The 22,666-nt window shown below is 50.8% G+C and overlaps 3 protein-coding genes across 4 annotated transcripts in view; 1 reads left to right on the forward strand and 2 right to left on the reverse strand.

Annotated features, from left to right (window-relative positions):
• The window catches only part of Nd-13b (NADH dehydrogenase (ubiquinone) subunit ND-13B), a 383,813-nt gene extending 375,901 nt beyond the window's left edge, over positions 1-7,912 (reverse strand). Inside the window, exon 1 of the mRNA XM_077691313.1 lies at positions 7,908-7,912. The gene's annotated coding sequence lies outside the window, so the exon portion shown is untranslated. The remainder of the gene's footprint in view (positions 1-7,907) is intronic.
• A 5,781-nt stretch (positions 7,913-13,693) lies between these two features.
• On the forward strand, positions 13,694-15,253 carry LOC144158012 (uncharacterized). Its single transcript, XM_077688702.1, has 5 exons — positions 13,694-13,850; positions 13,949-14,085; positions 14,825-14,870; positions 14,928-15,060; positions 15,121-15,253. The coding sequence occupies exons 1-5, from the start codon at positions 13,847-13,849 to the stop codon at positions 15,143-15,145; spliced, it is 345 nt and encodes a 114-aa protein (XP_077544828.1). The 5' UTR covers positions 13,694-13,846; the 3' UTR covers positions 15,146-15,253.
• A 2,671-nt stretch (positions 15,254-17,924) lies between these two features.
• On the reverse strand, positions 17,925-20,800 carry LOC144158013 (uncharacterized). 2 transcript variants are annotated; one of them, XM_077688703.1, is made up of 4 exons: positions 20,670-20,800; positions 20,578-20,622; positions 20,262-20,422; positions 17,925-18,049 (listed from the first exon to the last, which is right to left on the reverse strand). In XM_077688703.1, the coding sequence occupies exons 1-4, from the start codon at positions 20,783-20,785 to the stop codon at positions 18,033-18,035; spliced, it is 339 nt and encodes a 112-aa protein (XP_077544829.1). In that variant the 5' UTR covers positions 20,786-20,800; the 3' UTR covers positions 17,925-18,032. The 2 variants fall into 2 exon arrangements, with proteins under 2 accessions (XP_077544829.1, XP_077544830.1); XM_077688704.1 differs by lacking the exon at positions 20,578-20,622.
• Between the last annotated feature and the right edge of the window lie 1,866 nt (positions 20,801-22,666).

Raw genomic sequence — 22,666 nt, forward strand, 5'->3', positions numbered from 1 at the left:
TTACGCATAAAAAATTAAATTTTAAGATTCAAGTTTTCTTAACTTGCTGTACTTCTTTGGAAGGGTTTCAGTACTTATGGAGTACTCGAACTGAAGTCCGAGTACTCCATAAGCACTGAAGCGAATGGCTGGAAGCAACCATCTTGGGTTTAACGCAAAAGCCACGTGCTGCACACAGTCGCAGTCTACCACATTCAATAGACGGAACAATGGGCACAAGATTTCAGTGCCAGTTGTTAAAAGCCAGGTCACTGCCGCCTCCATTACCGCTTACTTTTTGCTTTTAACGCAAAAGCCGGCGTCTGTGTCGGGACGCCAAAATTGACCCACTGAGGAAATGATACTATTCCCTCTATGGCCATGGCGAATGTGAGTAGAAGAGCGGAAAATTTCCACTGGTCGCGGAGTCTGGCGAGTGGTGCTGTTATCCTGGCGTCATTTAAGTGGCTAAGGTTTATTAACTTTCGGGTGACTAAGAAAATGGAGAGTGCAACGCCATGTAATGGTCCATTCGATTTACCAGCCCGGAACGTTCTGGATGATTCGTTTGCAGTCCAAAGAGTGCTCTCCCAATAAATCTATGAACAGCAAAAAAATGACTGACGATCACCATACTCCCTAATGAGAAATTTGTGCGCAGCGCAAACTGCAGTCTTTTGCTGCTGCGTCTCAGGAAGTGATCGCGTGATCAGCGAACGCATGGCGGCGCGCTCTAGTCTACCGTTATCTCGCGGCGCGTCGTCGCCGCCGAGCATGTCGTTGAAAATCGTGTTTGAACCAGCCGCGCCATTGTCACGTGGTTCTCAGAATCTGCGTGCCAGGAAGGGACCGTGAACTCCGTCTCAGGAAGTGAACGCCCAGTATCGTCGAGCGAACGGCGGCACGCGCTGTTATGGCGTCATCTCGCAGCGCGTCGCCACCGCCCAGAATGTCGCCTGCCCCTCACACTTTCGTCGTGCGTCGCCGCCGTGAGGCGTCTTGTGCGGGCTCGGCATACTGACCTCCCCTCACACTTCCGCCACACTCTCCTTCTCCGTTTTCTTTCTGTCTTCATTCGCACGGTTACAACGCCGATGTCAAGCCACAGTAGCGGCCGCCAAAAAAGTGCTGCGCACTAGACAAAAAAACAAACCAAAACTACAGAGCTGCTCTTGGATAGCTTTTCAGCCAAAATGACCAATTGGCGGAACCTTAAGAGCCGCAGGCGGATAGCGCCGCCTTGTGTCACTAAATAAAGACTTGTTTAGTGGCTCTACCACCCCAGTACTAATCGATGGAGACATTTTTTAAAAGCTGAACTGGCACAGATGAGTGCAGCGTCGTGCAGACCAGCGCCGAATGTTGAACACATGCTGCACTGCTTGCCCCAGTGCAGCCAGTCCGAGGGGAAAAAATAGCTTTAATGTCACCTGCGCGCCAAGAAAGCGACCTGATCGTTTTCTGGTTCACCTGTACGGAAATCGGAGAACCTGCTTAGTATACGTTACGCTGTAAATGTAGTCTTTTTAACCAAGCTCATAGCAGACGATACACACCCATCTGTATCCACTTTTCGTTAATTTGGCAGAAAGAAAATGGCGGGCGATCACTGCGACGTGATGCCAATGGACAGCGTCAGTTATTGAATAACTTTCACATACTGCGATGTAATTTGTTTTGACATCGCATTGATACCGCGTCTTGATTTTGCCTGCTGAACCGTCGATAGTGCGTAGTGTATTCTGCGACTGCCATGGGTGCGCTTCACCGTGTTGCACGTGAGCGCACAGCAAAACACGCTTGGGGGCTTTCCGGCCACGCTGGCAAGAAACCCGGACAACACGCCAGGGCGCTTCGGCGGTCTCACCTGTGACCTGACACATAGCGTCCTCGATAAATGAGCCTGCAAGCCACCTCCCGTGAAAACGCCCATGGTGCTGAGTTGCTTTGCCAAGCCACCTATAATTTTTGTGCTGTTATTGCCAAAAGTTACTGCCCTCGGAGTTGCGCCTGGCGGCTTATTTTTTTCTAAAACGTTCTAAAGCTGTTTCCTAAACAATATATTAGGGGTGTGCGAATATCAATTTTTTTTAATTTCGAAGGGAATTCGAATAATAAAAACAAAGTTCGAATCGAATCGAATATTTTTCGAATATTTTTCGAATACGAATACTTATTGTTTTTTGTAAAATTAAAGTTTTCACCATCTAGGGACACAAAAACTGCAACCTTATTGCACAAGAAATCACAAAGAAAAATTAGGAATTACACAATACCATTGCACTCAACAGGTTAAGGTCTGCACTCACTTAAATGTTAACATGGAGAAAGGTTAACTGCTCGACATGTTCGGGGAGCAGTGACAACCTCCTGCTCGTCACGACTCCACCAGATACCGCAAACAGCCGCTCACTTGACACACTAGTGGCTAGCATGCCCGAGCCCGTGCACATTGCCGCGCGCTGATACAGTAAAATCTCGATGATACAAATCACGCGGGACCGCGAAAAATATTCGTATCATCCGAAATTCGTATTAGCCAACACAGACCAAAAAATTGGGCGCTGAAAAAAGTTTTCGTTTATTTCTTTTCTTGCATTCGCGTGAAGAAATTCGTGATTTTTTCTGCTTTTTTTAACCCCCATGTCGCAAAGCAGCCCTTTCTGGAGCACGTAAAGCTTCGCGCTCGTCTCCTCACTCGCTGTGGCTGTGCCCAAGCTCGCTACACGCCGCAACAGTCAAGCGTGGACCGCATGGTGCGTTTTTGCACGCGATTCGCTCGCCTCGGCTCTGCGAGCGCTGTATTTTCACGCCCGCATCGACGATTTCGCGCCCGCGGTAGCGCCTACCTCGGTCAGAAAATGACGCACGACGTGCGCGGCAGAATGGTGGAGCCCGACTACTTGCGATGAGGCTGTCCCCGCCGGAGATGGTTAGGCTTAGCACCCCGGCAAATATTTTATGGGTGCTTTCACTAACGGCGCGGATGATGTTTTATAGTACCGTTTTCGCATGCATTATCAGCTCCTTTACCGCACAATCAACGTCGTGTCTCCCTTGAGCCGCATTTTAAAGAGCGGTTAGAAGCGGTCGCTCGAGCGCCCGCGCCACTTCGCGGCTGGAGCCGACGCCATGTTGACGCCGCCGGCCGCGCCGCGCGCAGCGTGGGGCTGGTTTCGCGGCGGTGTCAGCGCGCGTTGGGCGTGCGCAGAGCGTTTTCGCGAGCAGAAAACAACAGCCCGGCCGTTTCTGGAGAAAGAGTGACAAACAGGGGAGCGAGGGCCGTCACTTGCTCGTTCGGCAGTCGGGTGCCTCGCCGGCTCGTTCGTATCTTCCGCCGGGCCGTGCAGGTCCGTTCGTAACAGCCGAAATTTTTCCCATTGCAAACAATGCTATTTCGCCGGGACTTTTCGGAAATTCGTATCATCCCGAAATTCGCACCCCCAGAATCGTATCATCGAGAGTCCACTGTAACTACGAACAAACACCGATACAGTCTGCGAAAGCACGTGCCGTTCGCCGTGTATATGCTTCGCGACTTTGCTGCTAAAACACGCTCTGATTTTTTTTTTAGTTTTGGGTGGTTCGAATATTTCGAACAATAAAAGTGTCGGTCGAATCGAATCGAATCGAATACTAAAAAATTCGAATCGAATATTCGAAGTTTCGAATATTCGCACACCCCTACAATATATTGCACACAAAGCACGTTCTTGCGTTTAATGTTATGTGTGTGAACGAATGGCGCATGCAAGGCTTTGGTCGTGGAGAAGAAAGCGCCACATGCACAATCAAGAATATAGGAAGAAAAAGCCCGGGCAATAACGGGAAACATGGGGAAGGGGCGAATCTTGCAGTGTATAAGTATATTCTTGGTGCCTTGGAGTGTTTTCCCACGGAGATGAACGAAACCGTTGGGGGGTAGAGGTATACAGCTTTGCTGCAAGTCTCGTTTCTTTGAAGCGCGAAGCATTCTAGAGCGATGATTGTTTGATTGTAGGATTTAACCTATCGACGCAACGCAGGCGATGAGGCGCACCGTAGTGGAGGGCTCCGGATTAATTTTGACCACCTCGGTATCTTTAACGTGCGCCGAAATCTCGTACACACGGGCGTTTTTGCTTTTCGCCTCCATCAGAAAAGCGGCCGCCGCGACCGGGAATCGAACCCGCGTCCTCGTGCTCAGCGAGGAAAGAGAGCAATTTATTGAATGGAAGCGAAACACAGAGAGGTCGGCCTGATGGTGTAGTCTCTGAACTTCTACTCTGTGTGGGGGTGGGGTAAGGGGGAAAGAGCATAGATAGAGAGAGTGACGGGTATGATGATGGACACGGAGGTGTTTTGGACATGGACAGGTGATGATGGACATGGAGGAGGAAAAACGAGTGTCCCGGTGTTTTAGTGCCGTGACTACACGAGACTACGACGACAGGAGACGCCGACAGTTCCAGTCCCTAAAGGGATTCGCTCCTAAAAAAATCATGCACCCCTCCGTCTAACGCCGACGACGGTTGAACGCGAAGCTTGCTCGTGATGGATTCTTTGGTGGCCAATCCTACACTGCGAGTATGTGCTGCTCTGGGGGTACGCGCCACGAGAGAACATTTTAATGAACTCAAAAGTGAGGAGGAGGAGGATAATCTTTATTGACGGCATCGTAATGTGGTGTGGGGCCCTCAGTCCAGGACTTCATTGGAGACCGTGGAACCCTAGTCCGGGAATCGATGCGTCGCCCTAGCCGTCTTGACCTATGTCACCAGGAAAATCTGGTCCTCCAGTTGACAGCTGGTCAACATTGTTTGTCTCCCACAGCTCAGAAAATGAACCAGTGGAGAGGGGTGGTATAGAGAGAGAGAGAGAGTAAACATTTCTTTCTGAAAATTGGGTGATGGTAAAGGAGGGTGTTAAAGAAAACGGTGGCACATGACCTACTGGACTAGTGGTGGTACAGGCCTGGGTTGGGAGTGCATTCAAGAATTATATGCTGGAGGGTACCTAGCTGTGGACAAAATTTGCAAAGAGGGGTGTACTGTGCGGGAAACAATCAATTTATTCGAACTGGGTGTACGTGCGTCACTGCTTGTCATTATCGGAGCGTTATTTCCCGAGTTTTGCTGGGGCACGGGTGAGGGCACGGGAATTTTTGTCTGGTGGTCCGGTAAAATTGAGTAATGTCCTGATAGGTTGTGAGAAGTGGCGTCGGAGCTGCGGTGACCTCGGTGGGCCAGTGGGCGAAGTTGTTGCCTGTACAGAGGCACGGGCAGGTGTCCACACGATAGCCACTCGGTAAGGTGGACTCGGTTGAAGTACCTGTAGGGTCTGTTGGTGCCACCCTAATACCCACAGCTACTCTCGGGTCACTTCGACCGTGTCGACATGGAGCAATCGGATAGACGCCGGCATCCCAACGCGAGGGACCCAGGTTCGATTCCGTACAGGGGAAGCGTTTTTTCCTTTCACTTCACCCACGATCATTCATCACCGCCAGAGAAAGTGGCTTTACTGCAGGGCGTATTGGTGTACAACGGCATCGGTGAGGACACTAAAGCTTCGCTTTAGAAGCAAACAACGAAACGAAAAAAAAAGGCGGATCCTACGCATATGTGGGAATCAATGTAACGCGAAGCTTTCATTCTGGCATTCCTAGATTGAAATGAACTTGCGTGTGGTGTTTTTTAGTGTTTGTGCTTGGCACACTAGCGGATTTTTTAGAACGGTTTAGAACTTTGCAAAAATGTGAAGACGGAAAGCATAGCCGGACTGTTTGTTGAGATTTCTCAAGATATTCGCGGCCGTATCAACTTACTGGGCCCTGGACAGCAACCTCTGAAGCTGGTCCTGCTCGCATGCATGAAGGAAGAAAAATGTTAGGAGGGAGTATGACGTCAGGCGGCCCAGCTTTGGCAAGCCAACGTCCTCTGACGCCGCATTCTCCACTCCTCGGGCTCCTCCCGCGCAATGCATTATGGAAGATGCACCACTCTCAGGTAGCATTTAGTGGCTCCGGCTGGCTGCCGGTGGAGGCGAGTGGCCATGGAGGAAGAAAAAGTTAGGAGACGCCATGACGTCACGCAGCTAGCCTTCGCAAGCCCAGCTCGGTTGACGCCGCTCCCTCCGCCGTTTCCCTTTCCCAAGCCGCAGCAGGTGGCCCAGTGACCTCCATGGTCGGGTGACCTCCCGCTAGGGGGCCACGCGATATACACACGTCTGCAATCGGCTCCGTGTTTGTTCCTTCTGTTTACCGGCTGAACCCATCTACACTGACGAGAGAAGCGCCGCAGGATCCGCGAGGCCCCAAGGAACCTCGCGATACCACGTTCTTCGTTTTTGGTAAGGTCAGCTACGACGCGTTGAACATTTTGCCACGCCGCACACCTGGCTAAGCCTACATAGGCTTGCCACGCCGGCTCCCCTCGCCGGTGCTAGTAACGCACGTGCGACGCTGGCGGAGCTGAACGCGACCGCGCCAGCTTTGGATCGCGCGCCGGCTAATACCTCGCCATGGAGTCTGTCGTGGTGGGAGAAGATATCTCTCCAGAAGAAATGGACTCGGATGGGCCACCATTCGGAGACGACAAGCCTCTCTGAAAGCTACCCCCGGCGTCCCGCCCAGCATGACGCCAACTGGACATAACACCTTTAAGCAACGGAAGAAAGGTCAGCGCCCCTCGCACCGGCAACCGCCTGAACCTCTGCCGCCCGGTGACATAAAAATTGTTCTCCGACCGCGGGGCGGTCTCGCGCTTGTCTCGCTGCCTCTGGTTCTACTCGCCGACCACATTCAACACCAAGCGGGTGTTCCACCGAACGGCGAGGACCAAGTGCGCGTTCAAGCCAAGTCTAACTTTGTTGTCGTAAGCACCCCGGACGAAGCACGAGCAGCAAGGTACGCAAACATCTCGACGCTCATAATCAACGGCGAAGGATATAACGTGGCGTCACATGTATCGGCACCAGCGAACACGTCAACAGGAATTATCTTCAACGTCCCCGAATCAGACACAGCAGAGCAGATCTCGCAAAGCATCTTCAACTTCAACCCCCAACTGAAAATTCTCGACGTTCGCAGACTGAATACATCCAGCAAGGTGCAGATACTTTTCGATGGACCCCATGTTCCATACTGGGTCAGGTACCGCGCCGCTACGTACCGCTGTAAACCTTTCCGCCGGAAGACTGAGGCCTGCACCCGATGCTGGAACACCGGCCACAGGCAAGACGTTTGCACTGGGCCGCAAACAGCAACAAGATGCGCCCGATGCGGTGCCATCGACGCACCGGAACAGCACCCATGCACGCCCAGGTGCATCGTCTGTGGAGGGGGCCATGTGACCGGTTCCAGCGAGTGTCAGAAGCGGTTTCGTCCCCGCAAGACCTTCGCCATGGCAGTCTCCACCGTGCCCGACAAGGATCGATTTCCGCCGCTACCTCAACGAGAGGAGAAGCTGAAACCACCCAAGCAATATTGCGACAAGAAGCAACGAGAAGCCGGCCTGACAACATCGAGCAACGTCCCCGGGACCAAACAACGCAACCAACAGGTGGGCAGTCCCCGCTTGCCTCCCTCTGCTCACATGCAAAATGATCAGTTTAACGCAACTCCCCCTAATCCAATGGCAGACATAATTCGAGAACTGCGCACTATTACACTTGAAATCTCCTCACTCAAAGCAGAAAACGCGGCTCTTAAGCAGGAAAACATGTTGCTCAAAGCTCGCATGCAAACGGCCGCACTTGATTCTGACCAAGCAGCATCCCCTAATCCCCCAAAGTGCAAGGCACCATGCACGCCGAATCTCGAGGAAAAAGGATCCACTCCCCCTAACCTGGAACAACGTGTCGAAAAAATCGAGTAGATTCTAGTGGAACAAAAAGCTGAATATACTCAGTTACATCAAATCCTCCTAGGAAACCTAACCACCATGCAGTCCACCATAGACGCAATTGGAGCAGAAATGCACAACAATATCCAATGGATAGTTACCAGCATAGAATCGACAAACGCGCCAGTGGTAGATATTACTCATGTCAACATCCCCTGATTCGGTCGAGCAATCTATCAAGAATTCCAAGAATAAAATCACCCGAATTTGGCAGTGGAATTGCCGGGGCCACTCACAGAAGAAAGCTGTCTTACAACAGTATATTCAAGATGTCGATACCCCCCCCCCCCCCCTGATATTATCGCTCTACAAGAAGTTGGAAAATCTGTAAAAATTCCGGGATATAGAGCATACCAAGCATAACAGAACCCAATCACGGTGATACTGATACAGCGAAACATTCCTGCCAGTAGGACTCAATTTGAAACCATCGATATCCCTAACGATTTCATCACTATTTTACCCACAAAACGAAATCAAACCAAACTTTCCCTGCTTAACATTTACAGCAAACCTAAGGCCAAAGATCATAGATTTAACTTACTTTTCTCACTTGACCGTAAGGAAGCTGGACTCCATAGCCTAGTCATAGTTGGAGATTTTAATGCGCCACACACGGCTTGGGGATACCTCCATAATACGAGGAAAGGGCAGGACCCTTGGGATCAAGCACAAATACATCACCTTACACTCGAGAACGAACCGAACACCCCCACCAGGATAGGGAACAGCATACAACGCGACTCTACACCACACCTTACATTCACTATGCACATACAGAAATCACAATGGACTGTAACAGACGTCAATCTCGGCAGTGACCACTTTATTGTTCAAACCGATGTTGAACTCAAGCACCCAATTAAAAGGCTACCTAGGCAAACACGGCTCATAGACTGGGATGAATTCAGGAAACAACGCCTCGCCAAGCAGGACTCCCAAAACAGTGCAGACCTTATTGATCTACAAAGCTGGACCACTCAACTTATAGAATCGGTCACAAAAGCATTAGACCCGGAAATCCCCGCCGACAATACAGATTCACATCTACTACACCTATGGGAGGCACAGAAAAGCATTCGTATGCGGTGGAGCGGCAACAAACACAATCGTAAACTTAAGCGCAAACTCGCTGAATTGGAAAAACAAATACAAGAACATGCAAAATGCCTTGCACAAGCTCAATGGGACCAAATTTGCAACCAGATGCAGGGAAACCTGAGTATGAAGCGCACCTGGCATTTACTGAAGCATGTAATAAATCCCAACCACTCCAAAACGGAGCAGAATCACAGGCTTACTCACACAATTCAAAATTATCAAGGCTCTGATGCAACACTCCTCAACGATATCATAGACACATACCTTCCCAACGGCACCCATGATACACTTCCAACCTACGCCGGCCCAGACAACCCTGAACTAGATAAAGAGATTTCCGAGGCAGAGGTTAGGGGAGCTATCCTTAAACTTAGACCTAACTCTGCACCAGGTATAGACCAGATTACCAACAGGATGCTAAGGAATCTAGATGATAACTCTATTACAGCCATCACGGACTTCTTTAATCACCATTGGACTCAAGGCACTTTACCTTAATCCTGGAAACACGCAAAAATCACGTTTATCCCCGAACCAGGAAAACCACTCACACTTAAACATCTCCGACCGATCTCTCTCACCTCCTGCCTCGGAAAGCTCATGGAGCACATTATACACAACAGACTCGTCAAGCATTTACAGCACAAACAACTCCTTCCTCACACAATGATTGGTTTCCGACCTAAACTATCCACACAGGACATTCTTCTTCAACTGTCCCACGACATAATCACGCCACAGCATAAACATGACAACGCCGCTATACTAGCATTAGATTTAACTAAAGCCTTTGATAATGTTTCACACACAGCGATACTCAAAGGCTTGCACTCCATAGGCCCATGACCACGCACATACAATTACATCCGAAGTTTTCTCACGAACAGGACAGCTATTGTACAAATCGCCGATATCACTTCCACCACCCTGACTCTCCCTTCAAAAGGCACGCCACAAGGCGCCGTCCTTTCCCCTTTATTATTTAATATCGCCATCTTAACCGTCCCCCAATAACTCCAACAAATCCCTAATCTTAATTTTGTTTTCTACGCCGACGACATTACACTTTGGATCAACAAAGGCAGCGACGCTGAAATAGAGAGCACTCTACAAAGAGGAGTAGAAATAGTGATAGAGGAGGCTGGTAGAGCAGGTCTCACCTGTTCGCTTGCCAAATCGCAGCTGCTCATGCTCCCACCAAAAACGCAAAACTCATCCCCCCTGAATATCCACATAAACATGCGAGGCGACCCCATCCCGAAGGTTGAAATAATCAAAATCTTGGGCTTAACCATTCAACATAACAGATCAAATACGCACTTCATACGCCAGCGCGAACAACACGCCACGCAAACGGTAGGTTTAATTCGACGAGTTACCAATAGACACAGAGGCCTCAGGGAAGCTGAACTCCTCCGTCTCCTTCAAGCATTTGTCCTTAGCAGGCTGACCTACTCCCTTCCCTATTTAAACCCATCTAAAACAAAGCTTAATAGAGTGAACATCATACTCAGAAAAGCTTATAAAGCAGCGCTGCAACTGCCCCTCAGACTTCCACTGCCAAATTCGAAGCTCTAGGTGTGCATAACACCGCGGAAGAGCTCATTGAGGCTCACCTCGTCAATCAAATCACCAGACTCTCAAAAACTACCACTGGCGCTCATATTCTCCAGAGGTTACGAATATCCCCTTTAGACCTCCCAGAAGACAAAACCACACTCCCTCACGACATCCATTCTAATTTAATTATCAGGCCTATACCCAGAAACATGCACCCACAATTCAACACCAGAAGGCGTTCGCAACGCGCACAAGCATTACATAAAAAATACCGCGACAAAGATGACGTTCATTACGTCGACGCAGCCGAATATCGGTGGCATGGTGCCTTCTCAATCGTCTCCAATTGCCCTTCCAATCAGGTACAGCAGAACTTCCTGACCATCCGCACCACCAACCCAGCCACAGCGGAAGAGGCGGCGGTAGCATTAGCGCTAACGGAAAAGCCGACCCCTTCCACAATCATCACCGATTCTAAAACGGCAGTTCAAAATTTCGCCTCCGGCTATATTTCGCCCCAGGCACTCAAAATTCTCCAACAAGCACCCCCAACGTCCCCCGTAGAAATCATCTGGGCGCCGGCGCATGCTGGCCTGGAGGGGAATGAAGTTGCCCACATTATGGCTCGAGAACTCACCATCCGAGCCGGGCCCAGCTCGTTCCCCTACCATGGCGCCAGATCCGCTAGAGACCGGATGATCACCTACAATGAAATTACCACTCACTACCGCCTCTCTCGCCACGTATACCCCCCGGCACACACACAACTCACCATCCAGCAAGTCTTTTACAGACAAACACATATCCCAATCCCGCTAAATTACACCTAATTCGGCCAGCGCTATACCTTTCACCTGACTGTACTGCCTGCCAGTCCCTCGGCACACTTCAGCACCTTATGTGGGGATGCCCGAGAGATCCCTATCCAAAAATAACCTCATGTGAGCAGTGGGAGGAGGCGTTGCGCTGCCCAGACCAGGAGGCTCAAGCTTCACTGGTCGCCCGGGCGGCTGCGGTCGCCGCCAAAACGGCGGCCACCATCATCAACTAACTCTGCTCCCAAATAAATGTGTTCCTTCTTCTTCTTCTTCCGTGGTCGGGTGGGCCGGCGGCGGCGGCGGTCTCCGACTCCGGGGCATCTCTCGTGTTTGGTTGGCGGTAACTTTTCCCCGTCCTTCCTGCATTTGTCTGCTCGGCGATCCCATGCCCGCGTGCGGGCAGGAGTGCCGCGTACGTGCAAAAGACAAAAGCCGTGGAAAAAAAACCAACATATAGAGCAGCCTTCGCGACAACGGGCCGCAGAGCAGTTTCGAGCATACGAAATTGAAGAGTGCGCGGCGGCCCATACGGCGGCGGCGCGGTGGGGTCACGTGGTGCAGTGACGCCTGGGCGACTTCGATTTTACTGTTTATGTATAGGCTTCACGTTTCTCCGGTGGCCCCGTCTCCTAACTTTTTTCTTCCTCCATGTGAGTGGCGTTGCCAAAGGCGCCGTACGAGATTTTTCGCCAGCGTTGCGCTCCCACCCTCGTATTGTGGAAGTACTGTCGCTGTTCAAAGCGACACGAGACGTAGATCCCATGCTCAGGAAGCACCTCCACGAGCTGCGAGCCGAATTTGACGCTTACCGCTGGAACCACGGCCGGCTTTGCTCGAACGCGTCACTGCAAACATTCACAAGCACGGAGCGGCCTAAGCGTGCGTAGTGTTTGCCAGGTGTGCTTTGACGATTGCGTTTGGAATTCTGCTGGGAGTTATCGCGCCACCTTCCCTTTACATCATAGCGCTGTAAAGAGTGTCCCATCAGATGATAGGTGGTGCGAAAAGCTTTGGTTTCGTTCGCGTGCACATTTGCATACATTAGCCTTATCGGTGCTCCAGCATGGTAGTTGGAGGCGATCGATGGCAACGTTGCGCAAAAACAAACGAGGGCAAATAAGAAACGAAAGGACAAGCGCACTTTCTTGTCGTTTCTTCTTTGACATTGTTTTGCGCAACTTCGCCATGTATAGAAAGCCGCTACCGCCGCACTGCGCCCTCTAGTTCCAGCTCGTCGAGTAGCTGCGAATACCTCCCGGATGAAGGGCAACTTGCCCGCTTAAAACGCCGACGTGGGGCAGTATTACTTGTTTACGTTTCTTTCACTTCTAAGCCCGCGCACATAACCGTTTGCCGGCGTGCACGGCTTGGGGGGAGGGGTGCGTGCACGCGGGCCTTACTGATGGCGCCTCCGTTGTGCTGGCGGGGTTTAAACGCGGACGTCAAACGGCCCAATGCGACTTGTCCGGTGTCCTCTCAGTGTTCGAGCGGATTGGTTTGGTGTGTTACACGAACAGTGAGATGCCTACGAAGCGGGAGTCAGCTCCTAGCTTGTCCGCGAGACTGAACCTTGGGTCCTTCCAAGTTTCATTCAGCTAATTGGCTAGGAAGTATGCTCAGTCGCTATTTACGAGCAAACGTGTTTCCTTTCATGCACTCCGTGGACTGCGCCCAGCTTCGCAGGTCATTTTTCTTCACAGAGTGGAAAGGGCACTAATTTTCTTACAGCCACGACTCCTACGCACCCGCCGCGATGGCTCAGTGGCTAAGGCGTTGTGTTAGTGAAAACGGGGACGCGGGTCCGAGTCCCGGCCGCGGTGGCCGCTTTTCTAGTGGATACGAAAAGCCAAACCGCCTGTGTATATACGAGATTTCGGCGCATGTTAAAGATCCCAAGGTGGTCAAAATCAATCCGGAGCCCTCCACTATACGGCGCGCCTCATCGCCTTCATTTTGTCGGCGCGTTAAACCTTACAATGAATGAATGAATGACTCGTACGCAGTAGCATTTGTGCTCCTGCGCCGCCGGCTGTATTCCTTCGAAACATGGCGTTTTTTATTCGGTTTCAAAAGCCGCGGAAGACGGTCGGTTACGGCGGCCGCATGACCGAGAGCCCATGCAATCGCGCCAGCCAAAGCCCTCTAGCACACACGCAATGACAGCGCGACAGGCAGGCAGAACCACCGAGCAAGAAGGTTCTCTTTCTTCGTGACGCAGCATAAAATGCCTTGTCATGCACGCTCCAGTGCCCGCTCGGCTGCGACTTCATGCGATAACTACAAGCGGAAGTTGTCTTTTTCGGTCGTTTTGTTTTACAACTGGCAGAATGTTCTGGAATGCGATAGCGATGTGAAAGAGTGGGCGGGTAGGCGGTAGCCGGCCAAAAGCAGCGCTCTGTAACGCCGGGATAAACGCGTTTTAGAGCAAGGGGAACGCCATGTTGCACGCCTGTCTGTTGCGTATCGGACTCGGAGTAGCTGGCGGCGCGCTGTTGGCGTCGATGGATGGGTGAGTTTATTTCCACGCGGTACTGTATATCGGGGAAGTTTGGTTCGCGCTAAGAGTTGTTTCAACTCTATAACTGCTGTCGTTTTCTTTTTCTACAGTCGTTTTTCTTTGTGTCTGTGCCATACACCGCTCCCAACCGGCTCGCTCGGACAAGCGCATCCCGGAGGGCCCTTCAATTGCGAACTTCCCTCACGTCCGACCTGCGAGACAGCTTCGCCGACAACTCTTCCAAGTGGTGAGTTCCGTGGCCGAAGGCCCGGGGCGACATGCGGCGTACCCACGAAACCGGCTTTTGTCTCGTTCTCTCGCGACGCCAAACCTTCGCAAATTTGGATTAAGTTTCAAACCGGGCGCACACTCGCCTCGGAGCCGGACGTTTCGTGGGTTGTCGCGATGCTGGGACTCCGACTGTCACCAAAGCTTTGCGATGCGCGTTAGGCTCTAGCTTTCGGGACAGCGGTGAAAGCGCGGTGGAAGCCCTTCGTCGCTGCCTCTATTCTGGGACTCTAAACGCGGTGGTCTTTAGCTCGGTGGCCCCGTTAAGCTGTGGTGATAGTCGGTCTTCCTTTCCGAACGCCGCGATAGCCGAGGCATGACTTCCGCTCGCGCGTCCTCGGTTCGCGCGGCGTTCGGAATACAGTCGCCACCTTCAGCGAGCACCACTGAAGCACGGAACGCAGCTCTGCGGTCCGCGGCTCCAAATTGGGGTCGTGGCAAAGGCGAGTGATGGAATTGGTGTCCTTGGTTCCTTTTCAGGTTCGCGTCTGGCACCGCCTCCGCCCTCCCCTTTCCCTGACCCTTGTGCCCTGTCTAATTGCACTTGCTCCTTCACGCAAACATGCACTAGTCTTCTGGCTAGGCAGGTACACGTCTCCATCTGTCCTATCTAGCTTGACGACGCGTGTTTTGTACAGAGGTGTTCTGCGGCAATAAAAGTGGTTCTGTCGCTGTTCGTCTGTTACTTTGCCTTTCAGCGTCCCTTCCCGTTCCTGCCAGGCGTAATCATGGTCTCCGCATTCGGTAAGCCGTGATTACCTTCGAAATTACATTTCTAACGTGCTTTGCCTTTTGTTCCAGACCGCCTCCTGCCTATGCGTACCGGCCACCGCCGAGCAGGACGGGGCCGTCATCGAGACGTCCAGAATGCCGTTCGAGTCGAGCTGTACATGGCTGCGCCTGTCTTGAAATCATTAAACCCTGTTTGCAATCGGTAAGCAATGGTGATCTCCCTAAACGTAACATTTTTAACGTGATTTGCCTCTTGGTGCAGACCGCCTCCTATCTATGCGTCCTGATTACCACCTTGGAGGACGGTGCCGTCATCGAGCCTTCACGGATGCCGTTCGAGTCGAGCTGTCCTTCGTTGCGCCTGTCTTGGAATTAAACCCTGTTCGAAACCGGAGTACTGCCTTTGTCGTTTGTACACAGTCGATGTGGCTCGCTGGCTCTGTCGGCTCGAGTGGCATCAAGTACTGTGTCGGTCTCTTGTATCTCGTTTCGAACAGTATTTTAGCAAATCCTAGTTGTCATAATAGCGCTCATTAAAGTTGGGAGAGAAAAAAAAAGAGCGAACAAGTTCGCACTCCTAGTGAGCATAATTCCAAAAATGACTCGCTAGGAGTGCGGTTAGGGACAGCCCTTGACCCCGTGTGAACGTCGCACCGTTCGTGAAGCGAAGTTCTTACTCGTGTACTTTGTCCTCTGGCTGGTGTGAAAGTGTTCATTCTAGGCAACGTGTCCTCCCAGGATTTGGCCCCGGACGGCGAAAAAGGTAAACGGACTGTTGTGTGTAACTTGTACAGGGGAGTTCGGCGTAGCTGCCGACAAAGTAGCTTGCGGACAGAAGTCTGACCGATCTTGTCGTCACTCGTAGAGTTGAGTGTAATACTCGGCGTACTGTTTAGTTTTCTCAGTGGCTCCAACTGCACCAATTTGTGTCCAGATAAACCATGGCGTGCCATACCAGAGTGTTATCAGATGTAGCTGCTCAAAGATTAGCGATTCAGTATCGACAAGTGTTGCTCGTAAATGTGCAGTGGAGGGCTCGATTATGCATGGTGGCAATGCGAAAAACTGCCGCAAAGCGCCTCAGGGACGCTAAGCCCCAAGCAGATCGTCACAGAGGAGCCTAGCAGCCCTGCCAGAGTGGTGCATTACCTGTGCGAAGGATGTGAGCCTGTGGGGAACCCCGACTGAGTTTTCACCCCCAGAGGGACGTTTGCTTCAAGCTCACTGGAAATAAACAGTGTGCGCGCGTTCCGGTGTTCGTAGTGATGGCGGCGTCAGTGTCTTTTGACGCTGCCAAGAGTCAAAAGACGTTTGGTTATGTCTCCCGCCTACTTGCTTGGCCAGCGGGCTCCTTCATCTCGAAAGCAAGTGTGGCCTGGCAGAGAATATATTTCCTTCGTGGTCAATAAAAATGCATAAAATGATTCACGATTGTTGTCCTCCCTTGCTCCACTCACCAAAACGTTCAGCACTAATCAGAGGCACCGAAAGCACAGCGGCAAACAATGTTCACATACGGCCATATTTTCCTTCAAACCAGAGGAGTCCTATTCGACGATAGAAATACATGTACTGAATTAAGTAAAGAAACAGTAATGCGATAACAGACCAAGTAAAAGAAATGAAAGAGAAAGGAACAAAAGTGAAAAAAATTGCTGAAAGGGTACTGAATCAGGCTTACGGCTCATGCGCGGGGCTCAATCTCTGACAAGACGACGAAATCTGCCGGTCATGGTATACCGCCATCTAACCTCCACACCTCATTGGCGCAGAGACTCTCACGGACAGACTCCGCCATTAAATGGCTCCAATAATGTTCCCTAATGCGTGTGGAACTAAACACATGAGTAATTTGCCTGGTCAAGCTAAGGCTGAAAGCTTCCGAACTAGCGCTACTAGCCACGGGTGTACTATGGGGACGAAATACGTACGTCTCAACTCAGTCCGCATGCAGTCTTTGCAACGGCGCTTTCTAACCATTCCAACGGCGCCGAAAAGGGCAAGGAAGGCGCCAAGAGGCACGATTTGCGTCGCCGTTATCAGGAAAATCTTTTGCTGATAAGGGGGGTATTTTCAAGCATTCTTTAGCAAAACTTTTCACTCGAAGGTGTAACCATGGAGTAACATTAGGCTGCGCGAAAAGGTGTAAACTGACTCCCTTGAGGGTGTACGTGCTGACTCTCTTTTGCAGGGCTATACCTACACCCTTTGAGGGAAAAGTTTCGCTAAAGAACGCTTGAAAAGACCCCCCTTATCAGCAAAAGATTTTCTTGATAACGGCGACGCGAATTGTGCCTCTTAGCGCCTTTCTTGCGCCTTTTGGTGCCTTCAGAATGGTTAGACAACGCCCGTTCAGGCCAAAGATTTTCGGGACGCTCAAAATATACGGCCCTTCACATCCACAAGCCTGCGAAGCTGTAATTAGCACGCATTACCGAGTTTCCCGTAATTAATTAACGGAGACAGTAATTTAGAAATCCGCGAACCTTTCAGCACACTTGCCGTGTTTTGAATAGTGCAGAATACTTCGGCTCGAAGGGTGAGAACTTTCATGTTATCGGGCAAATCTTTTGCTGATAAAGGGGGTCTTTTCAAGCGTTCTTTCGTTAAACTTTTCACTGGAACTGTGGAAGTATAAGCCCCGCAGAAGGGTGTCAGTCCTTGCACCCGAGAGAGAAAGAGAGAGAGAGAAATATGTTTATTGGAGAGATTGGCCTAGGAAAGTCAGAATTTGCTCCCTTGCGTGCAGCGTAATGTTAGACCTTTTGAGGGAAACGTTCACATCACGTGTGTAAGTTTTCGACGTGAGTTTTCATGTGATCTTATTTATTCGTATTCAGAGATCTTAGTGAGTGAGGCTTTGTTCTAAAACGTAGTTTCCCATCGAAATTCCCGTTTATATTCATATTTTTAATTTTTTTTCTTTTCAATTCTGTACATGCACGCCACTGTGCTCAAGCTGGCGTAGCCAGCGAGCTCAGGAGCCTTGATAGAGGCAGCAAATATTTAGAAAACTCTTTTATTTTCGCAATTGAAGCAAGGAGTATGAGCGACATGGCGAGATGCTACGAAGGATTGCAAGCTTGTGCAGAACACGGGCAGGCTTGGACGCGCTTCGGGTTTGGAACTTCAAAGAGGTGTCCTGACTTGTCGAACAAGGCCAGCGCGCTGAAGCTAAGTGAATGCAACATCTGAAAAACAAAGAAGAACAAGAAGAAAAATTCCCCGCATTTCCCCGAGGGGAAGAATGTGAAAGTGCGAATGCACGAGTTGAATTTGCGCGGTTCGGTAATGTTCGCGAAAGAGAGATCACACACACACACACAACTACAAAGAAAAAAAGATGCATTTATTCACAGACACTTATTTGTGTTGTCGTTGTACTTGATTGCTAGAGCGGATCTCAGCTTTGAAATTTCGTGTCAGTACTCCTTTAAGCGGGTGCATTAGCCCTTCTCACGCCCGATTCCTGGCCAATCCCCCACGTGGGTATGTGCCATGTCAGCGGCCAGGCAGCGCGCGCCCATCTCCCCCCGTTGCCAAGGAAGACGAGGAGATTCCTGGCCAATCCCCCACGTGGGTATGTGCCATGTCAGCGGCCAGGCTGCGCGTTCGCACGAGCGCGGACATCGCCGGTGGAAGCAGGTTCAGGGTCGCTTAACAAGTGCATTCGCACTTAAAAAATGGCAGCATCTCAACTCCGTGGATAATGGCGAGGGTGCGGAGTACGGGGACCGTGACATCCAAGTTGCACCCCGAGTGAAATCCGGTTGGGCCCCGACCGTCATTCGATTTTAGTCACTTTGCCGCGGTTTCGTATTCGGGGAAGCTCGTTGCCTTCGTACACGTTAGCAGCAGTGTGACGCGTCTTACGTTCGTTTCCGTCCATGGCGGGAAGAGGGTATGGGATTTTCAAAACCCGCGGTGCTTACATACGCGGTGCATTGCGGCGCCATCTCGTGTTTCCGCGTAGCGCCATTTAGCGTAGTTCGATGCAGTCACTGTGTATTACACCTTGATCACAACCTGACTACACCGGTGCTTTTGCGCGTTTTCTCGTATGGACACCAGGCCATTCTTCCCTCGAGGGAAACGAGGCGGCACGCGCCGCTGCCCGCGCTCTTACATTCCGGGCGTTTTCGTCGACGGAAGAGGACCTTTCCGAACCCTCCATCTATTCCCCGGTCTCTCCCCGATACACTGAAATCTTGTATCATTATCGCCAACTGCGGCTTCAATACCCTCCTCCTCACCCATCTCTCAGCACACAGGCGGCTCGCATTTGGCGTCGACTGCAGACCAACACATTCTACAACACCACGATACTCCACTACATCTCTCCCTCCACTTACCCCTACAACTGCCCTTCTTGCTCCGTCCCAAACACTACCTGCCACCTGGTGTGGGAATGCCCCTACGCGCCAAACCCCCTCCCTTCCCCATCCCCTGAGCAGTGGGAGCGCGAGCTGGCCGGCTCACGGTGCGAGGACCAAGAACGCCGACCAAGAACGCCTCATCACTCGCGCCCAAGCAGCTGCGCTAGCTCGCGGCTATCTGGACTGAGAAAGCCACCCACTTTTATGCTCAATAAATGTTATCCAATCCAATCCAATCTCGTTGATTATGTTAGTGCCTGTTTTTGAGTGTTTTGGAGTGCTCTTGTACTCTTTTAGATAGTTTCCGCACAGATTTTCGCTTAATGGTGGTGTGCGCACGGATTGACGCGGACGGACATTGGGAGGTCCTAAGGTACTCCGCACCCTTACAGGCGAGGGAGTAAGCCGTTTGGCCCTCGGGTACTAACTCACGGTCGTAGCCTAATGGGTAAGACGACTGACACTACCTCTGTCTGGTCTACCAAACACAGGCTCGGATCCTGCCGGTGCCTGTGTGATTTTTTGCGATTTTAAATGTTATGCGCACAGACGCGGACGGACATTGTGAAGTCCTAAGGTGCTCCGCACCTAAAAAATGCGCCTCGTCGCCTGCGTTGCATCGGCACGTTAAGCGATACAATCAATCAAGCTTTACAGAGCAGGGTATACAGAGCACACTTCGCCTTCCAGCCAACCCCTCTACAATACGCTTACTCTCAACGGGCACCATTAACACGATCCCCCAGCCCCTCGAAGACCACCGCCTTAGCCAATTAACTTGCTTGTCTATCCCCAACCCCCTAAGGTTCGTTCCTCCTGCATTAACTGAACCTCACTGCTCCACTTCGACAAGACCACTGAATTCTCATATGGATGACTTTTGAAATGCACGCTGGCTTTCTCTCATGCTACCTTTTGCGGCCCTTACGAAAAAATTTCTTATGTCATTCGGTAAGTTGGCTTTCCGAATACGGGGTTGGTGAGCCTCACTGCGTTGGAACTGGAGCGCACCAAAGGAGCATCGTACCTATGCGCCTCCTGGACAACGTCGAGAAGGCGGAGAGGGGGCCAGCTGGCAGGCGCCTCTGCAGCATCCCAGGAGGCTGTTGATGCGGCGACCAAGCGCCCAGCCTCGCGCGCAGGGCCTTCGCATATCGCAGTCCAAGTCTGACGCCCACGATGGAGAGCCTGTGAGTGCATGGTAACCACAGAGAGATGTTTTACGTAAGCTTTGCCATTGCCGCAACAGTGCCGCAAATGGCTATGAACCAGCCCATCTGGTCCACATCGCGTGCATCTCACAGGGAGTGAACCAGCTGCTGGCAAGGGCAGGGGGTACTCACACCAATGAGCCCTCTCCATTACCAGGCATGTACGGGCTACCAGCACTACCTTCTGGGCTGAGCAGTGAAAAGCCCTCGCCTAGCGCAAGCACCTGCGGTGCTCGCGATCCGACACGTCCGCACACGGGGCTCCCCAGGCGCAGAACCTTTGCCCGAAACAGGCAGCAGGCACGCCCAGCTCCAAGCCCTCCACGCGGCCCTGCGACATGTATATATAGAGCGACTTCAGGTGAACCGCGGTGTACCCGATTATGACCAGCCCACGTCCCCGGGACCATCGCCATACCTCGACTCCGAAGGTAACCCAAGAGAAAATGTAACTGATCTCAGGTGGTGCATGGTTAAATTCCCATTTGGGCCCAGCTGGTCCTTGCTGGTCCCAACAAGTACCAGCTAGTTCCAGCTGGGAATTTAACCATAAAACAGTGGTACCAACAACTATTTTCTCTTGGGTAGTCACAGTTCTGCAGCAAGAATGAGATTTTTTCATTTAGTTGTTCTTGTCCCAAATGCAAAAGAAAATTTTTGGCATATAAGCATTCTACACCCGTACAGCAGCTTCCAGTGTAAGGCCAATGGAGCTCATTCTGTGCAGTCTGCATCGAATTTATGCACTTACGTTATAAAATAATTTACGTTACTTTAGCCTCTCGTTTTCTTTTTAAGATAAGACCTGCACTACAAATATATGTGTAGCGCAGGTGCTTTGTTAAAAAAAAAAAAACGGCAGGCTATGAATCATGCATACAAGAAGCGTTATATCGCTAGCAATAATTTCAGCAAATACCAACCCTAAACGCACAGATATAACCACAAGAACAGCGCTTTTAATGGCGAAAATGACATGAACATGGCAGGATTACCCCTCACGCAAAGCGGAATAATTCAGCCATCGGTATTTGTCAAGCCATGCCAGTTGTGATTTCCGTTTATGTTTTGAGTCTCTAACGCAGCCCATCTCGTAGCTTCTATCAGAGCTCTGAGCGAACATAAGAAGCTGGTCGACATTTCAGTACAGCCCAAATGTCGAGCCTGCTGTACTGAGCTCCCTCTTGGGGTTCTGAAATAGTTGCATTATTCTCTGTCAACTACTCGATGCTTCGTGCATAAATGCCCTATAGCCTACCTGAAGGCTCGTAATGTACAGTAACTTTTCTGGGGCAGCCATCCCTTTAAGTGTAAGAACCACTCCTGGATAAGGCATAGCAAGCCACTGCTAAGTTCATTATTCAATGCCATATCAAACATTAAATTTAGCAAGAAAAAATAATAACACAAAGACGGCGGTGTGTGACCATGCTCTTGCGGTTAGGCATGTCCTGTGCAAGTCGAGCAAAATCTTGCCACATTTGGAATTCTGTCGTAAGATCTGAGGAAGGAAGCATAATAAGGTTCTACCAGTTTGGTTTCAAACATTAATGAAATGACAAACTTTTTAGCGCGCTCGTGCACTGCCACTGTTCAGCCGAATACAGACTGCCGGTTTAGTCGTTACAGTGTAAGAGCATGGACGGTTTTCGAATGTATAGGGCGCATAAGAATTTTGCAGTTTTCGTTAGTGACACGGGAAATGGAAATTAAGTTGGGAAGCTCCTTAGTCCACCAAAAAACAGAGCATTGGACAGTCGTACAGACCCAGCATGACCTTTGGGCATGATGCGATGCTCGAAACAAGTCAGCATTTTGTTTCCCGGAGTGCACCAAGAAAACATGCGTAATGGCATGGTCACGCATACATAAATGCTACAGGCTACCACGCTTCAGCATGAAACGGACAGTAATGACACAGTTAAAGTATTCCATTGGATAACAGAGGCCCTGATGTTCAAACTGAAGCATGGCTACAGGATACAACATGATAGACACAGAAGAGGCTACAACATGATAGAGTGGCTTAAACTTGCAGAGTTGATAACTTCTCTGTCATTTTGGTTACTGAAGTAACGCTGACAATTGCTCAAAATTTCCTTCATGTGACATTTTAGAATGTATACGTACCCGTTGTGGATCCAGGCAGAATTACATCAGCGTGCGTGTGGGTGATGTGATGCCCACACATTTGGGGGGGGGGGGAGAGGGGGAAGGCAAA

Source organism: Haemaphysalis longicornis, unplaced genomic scaffold (genome assembly GCF_048455015.1).
Source record: "Haemaphysalis longicornis isolate Haplotype H1 unplaced genomic scaffold, Haemaphysalis longicornis Haplotype H1 scaffold_10, whole genome shotgun sequence".
NCBI lineage: Eukaryota > Metazoa > Arthropoda > Arachnida > Ixodida > Ixodidae > Haemaphysalis > Haemaphysalis longicornis.

What these genes read in the sequence shown, in the direction of transcription:
- LOC144158012 (XM_077688702.1), top strand. An exon ending in GCCGACAACTCTTCCAAGTG is followed by an intron (nt 14,086 to 14,824) that starts GTGAGTTCCGTG and finishes TTTGCCTTTCAG; the next exon opens with CGTCCCTTCCCGTTCCTGCC. An exon ending in TTAAACCCTGTTTGCAATCG is followed by an intron (nt 15,061 to 15,120) that starts GTAAGCAATGGT and finishes CTCTTGGTGCAG; the next exon opens with ACCGCCTCCTATCTATGCGT.
- LOC144158013 (XM_077688703.1), bottom strand. Translation starts at nt 20,785, where the DNA reads ATGTCGCAGGGCCGCGTGGAGGGCTTGGAGCTGGGCGTGCCTGCTGCC. An exon ending in TCGGATCGCGAGCACCGCAG is followed by an intron (nt 20,623 to 20,669) that starts GTGCTTGCGCTA and finishes CCCAGAAGGTAG; the next exon opens with TGCTGGTAGCCCGTACATGC. An exon ending in AATGGAGAGGGCTCATTGGT is followed by an intron (nt 20,423 to 20,577) that starts GTGAGTACCCCC and finishes ATGCACTCACAG; the next exon opens with GCTCTCCATCGTGGGCGTCA.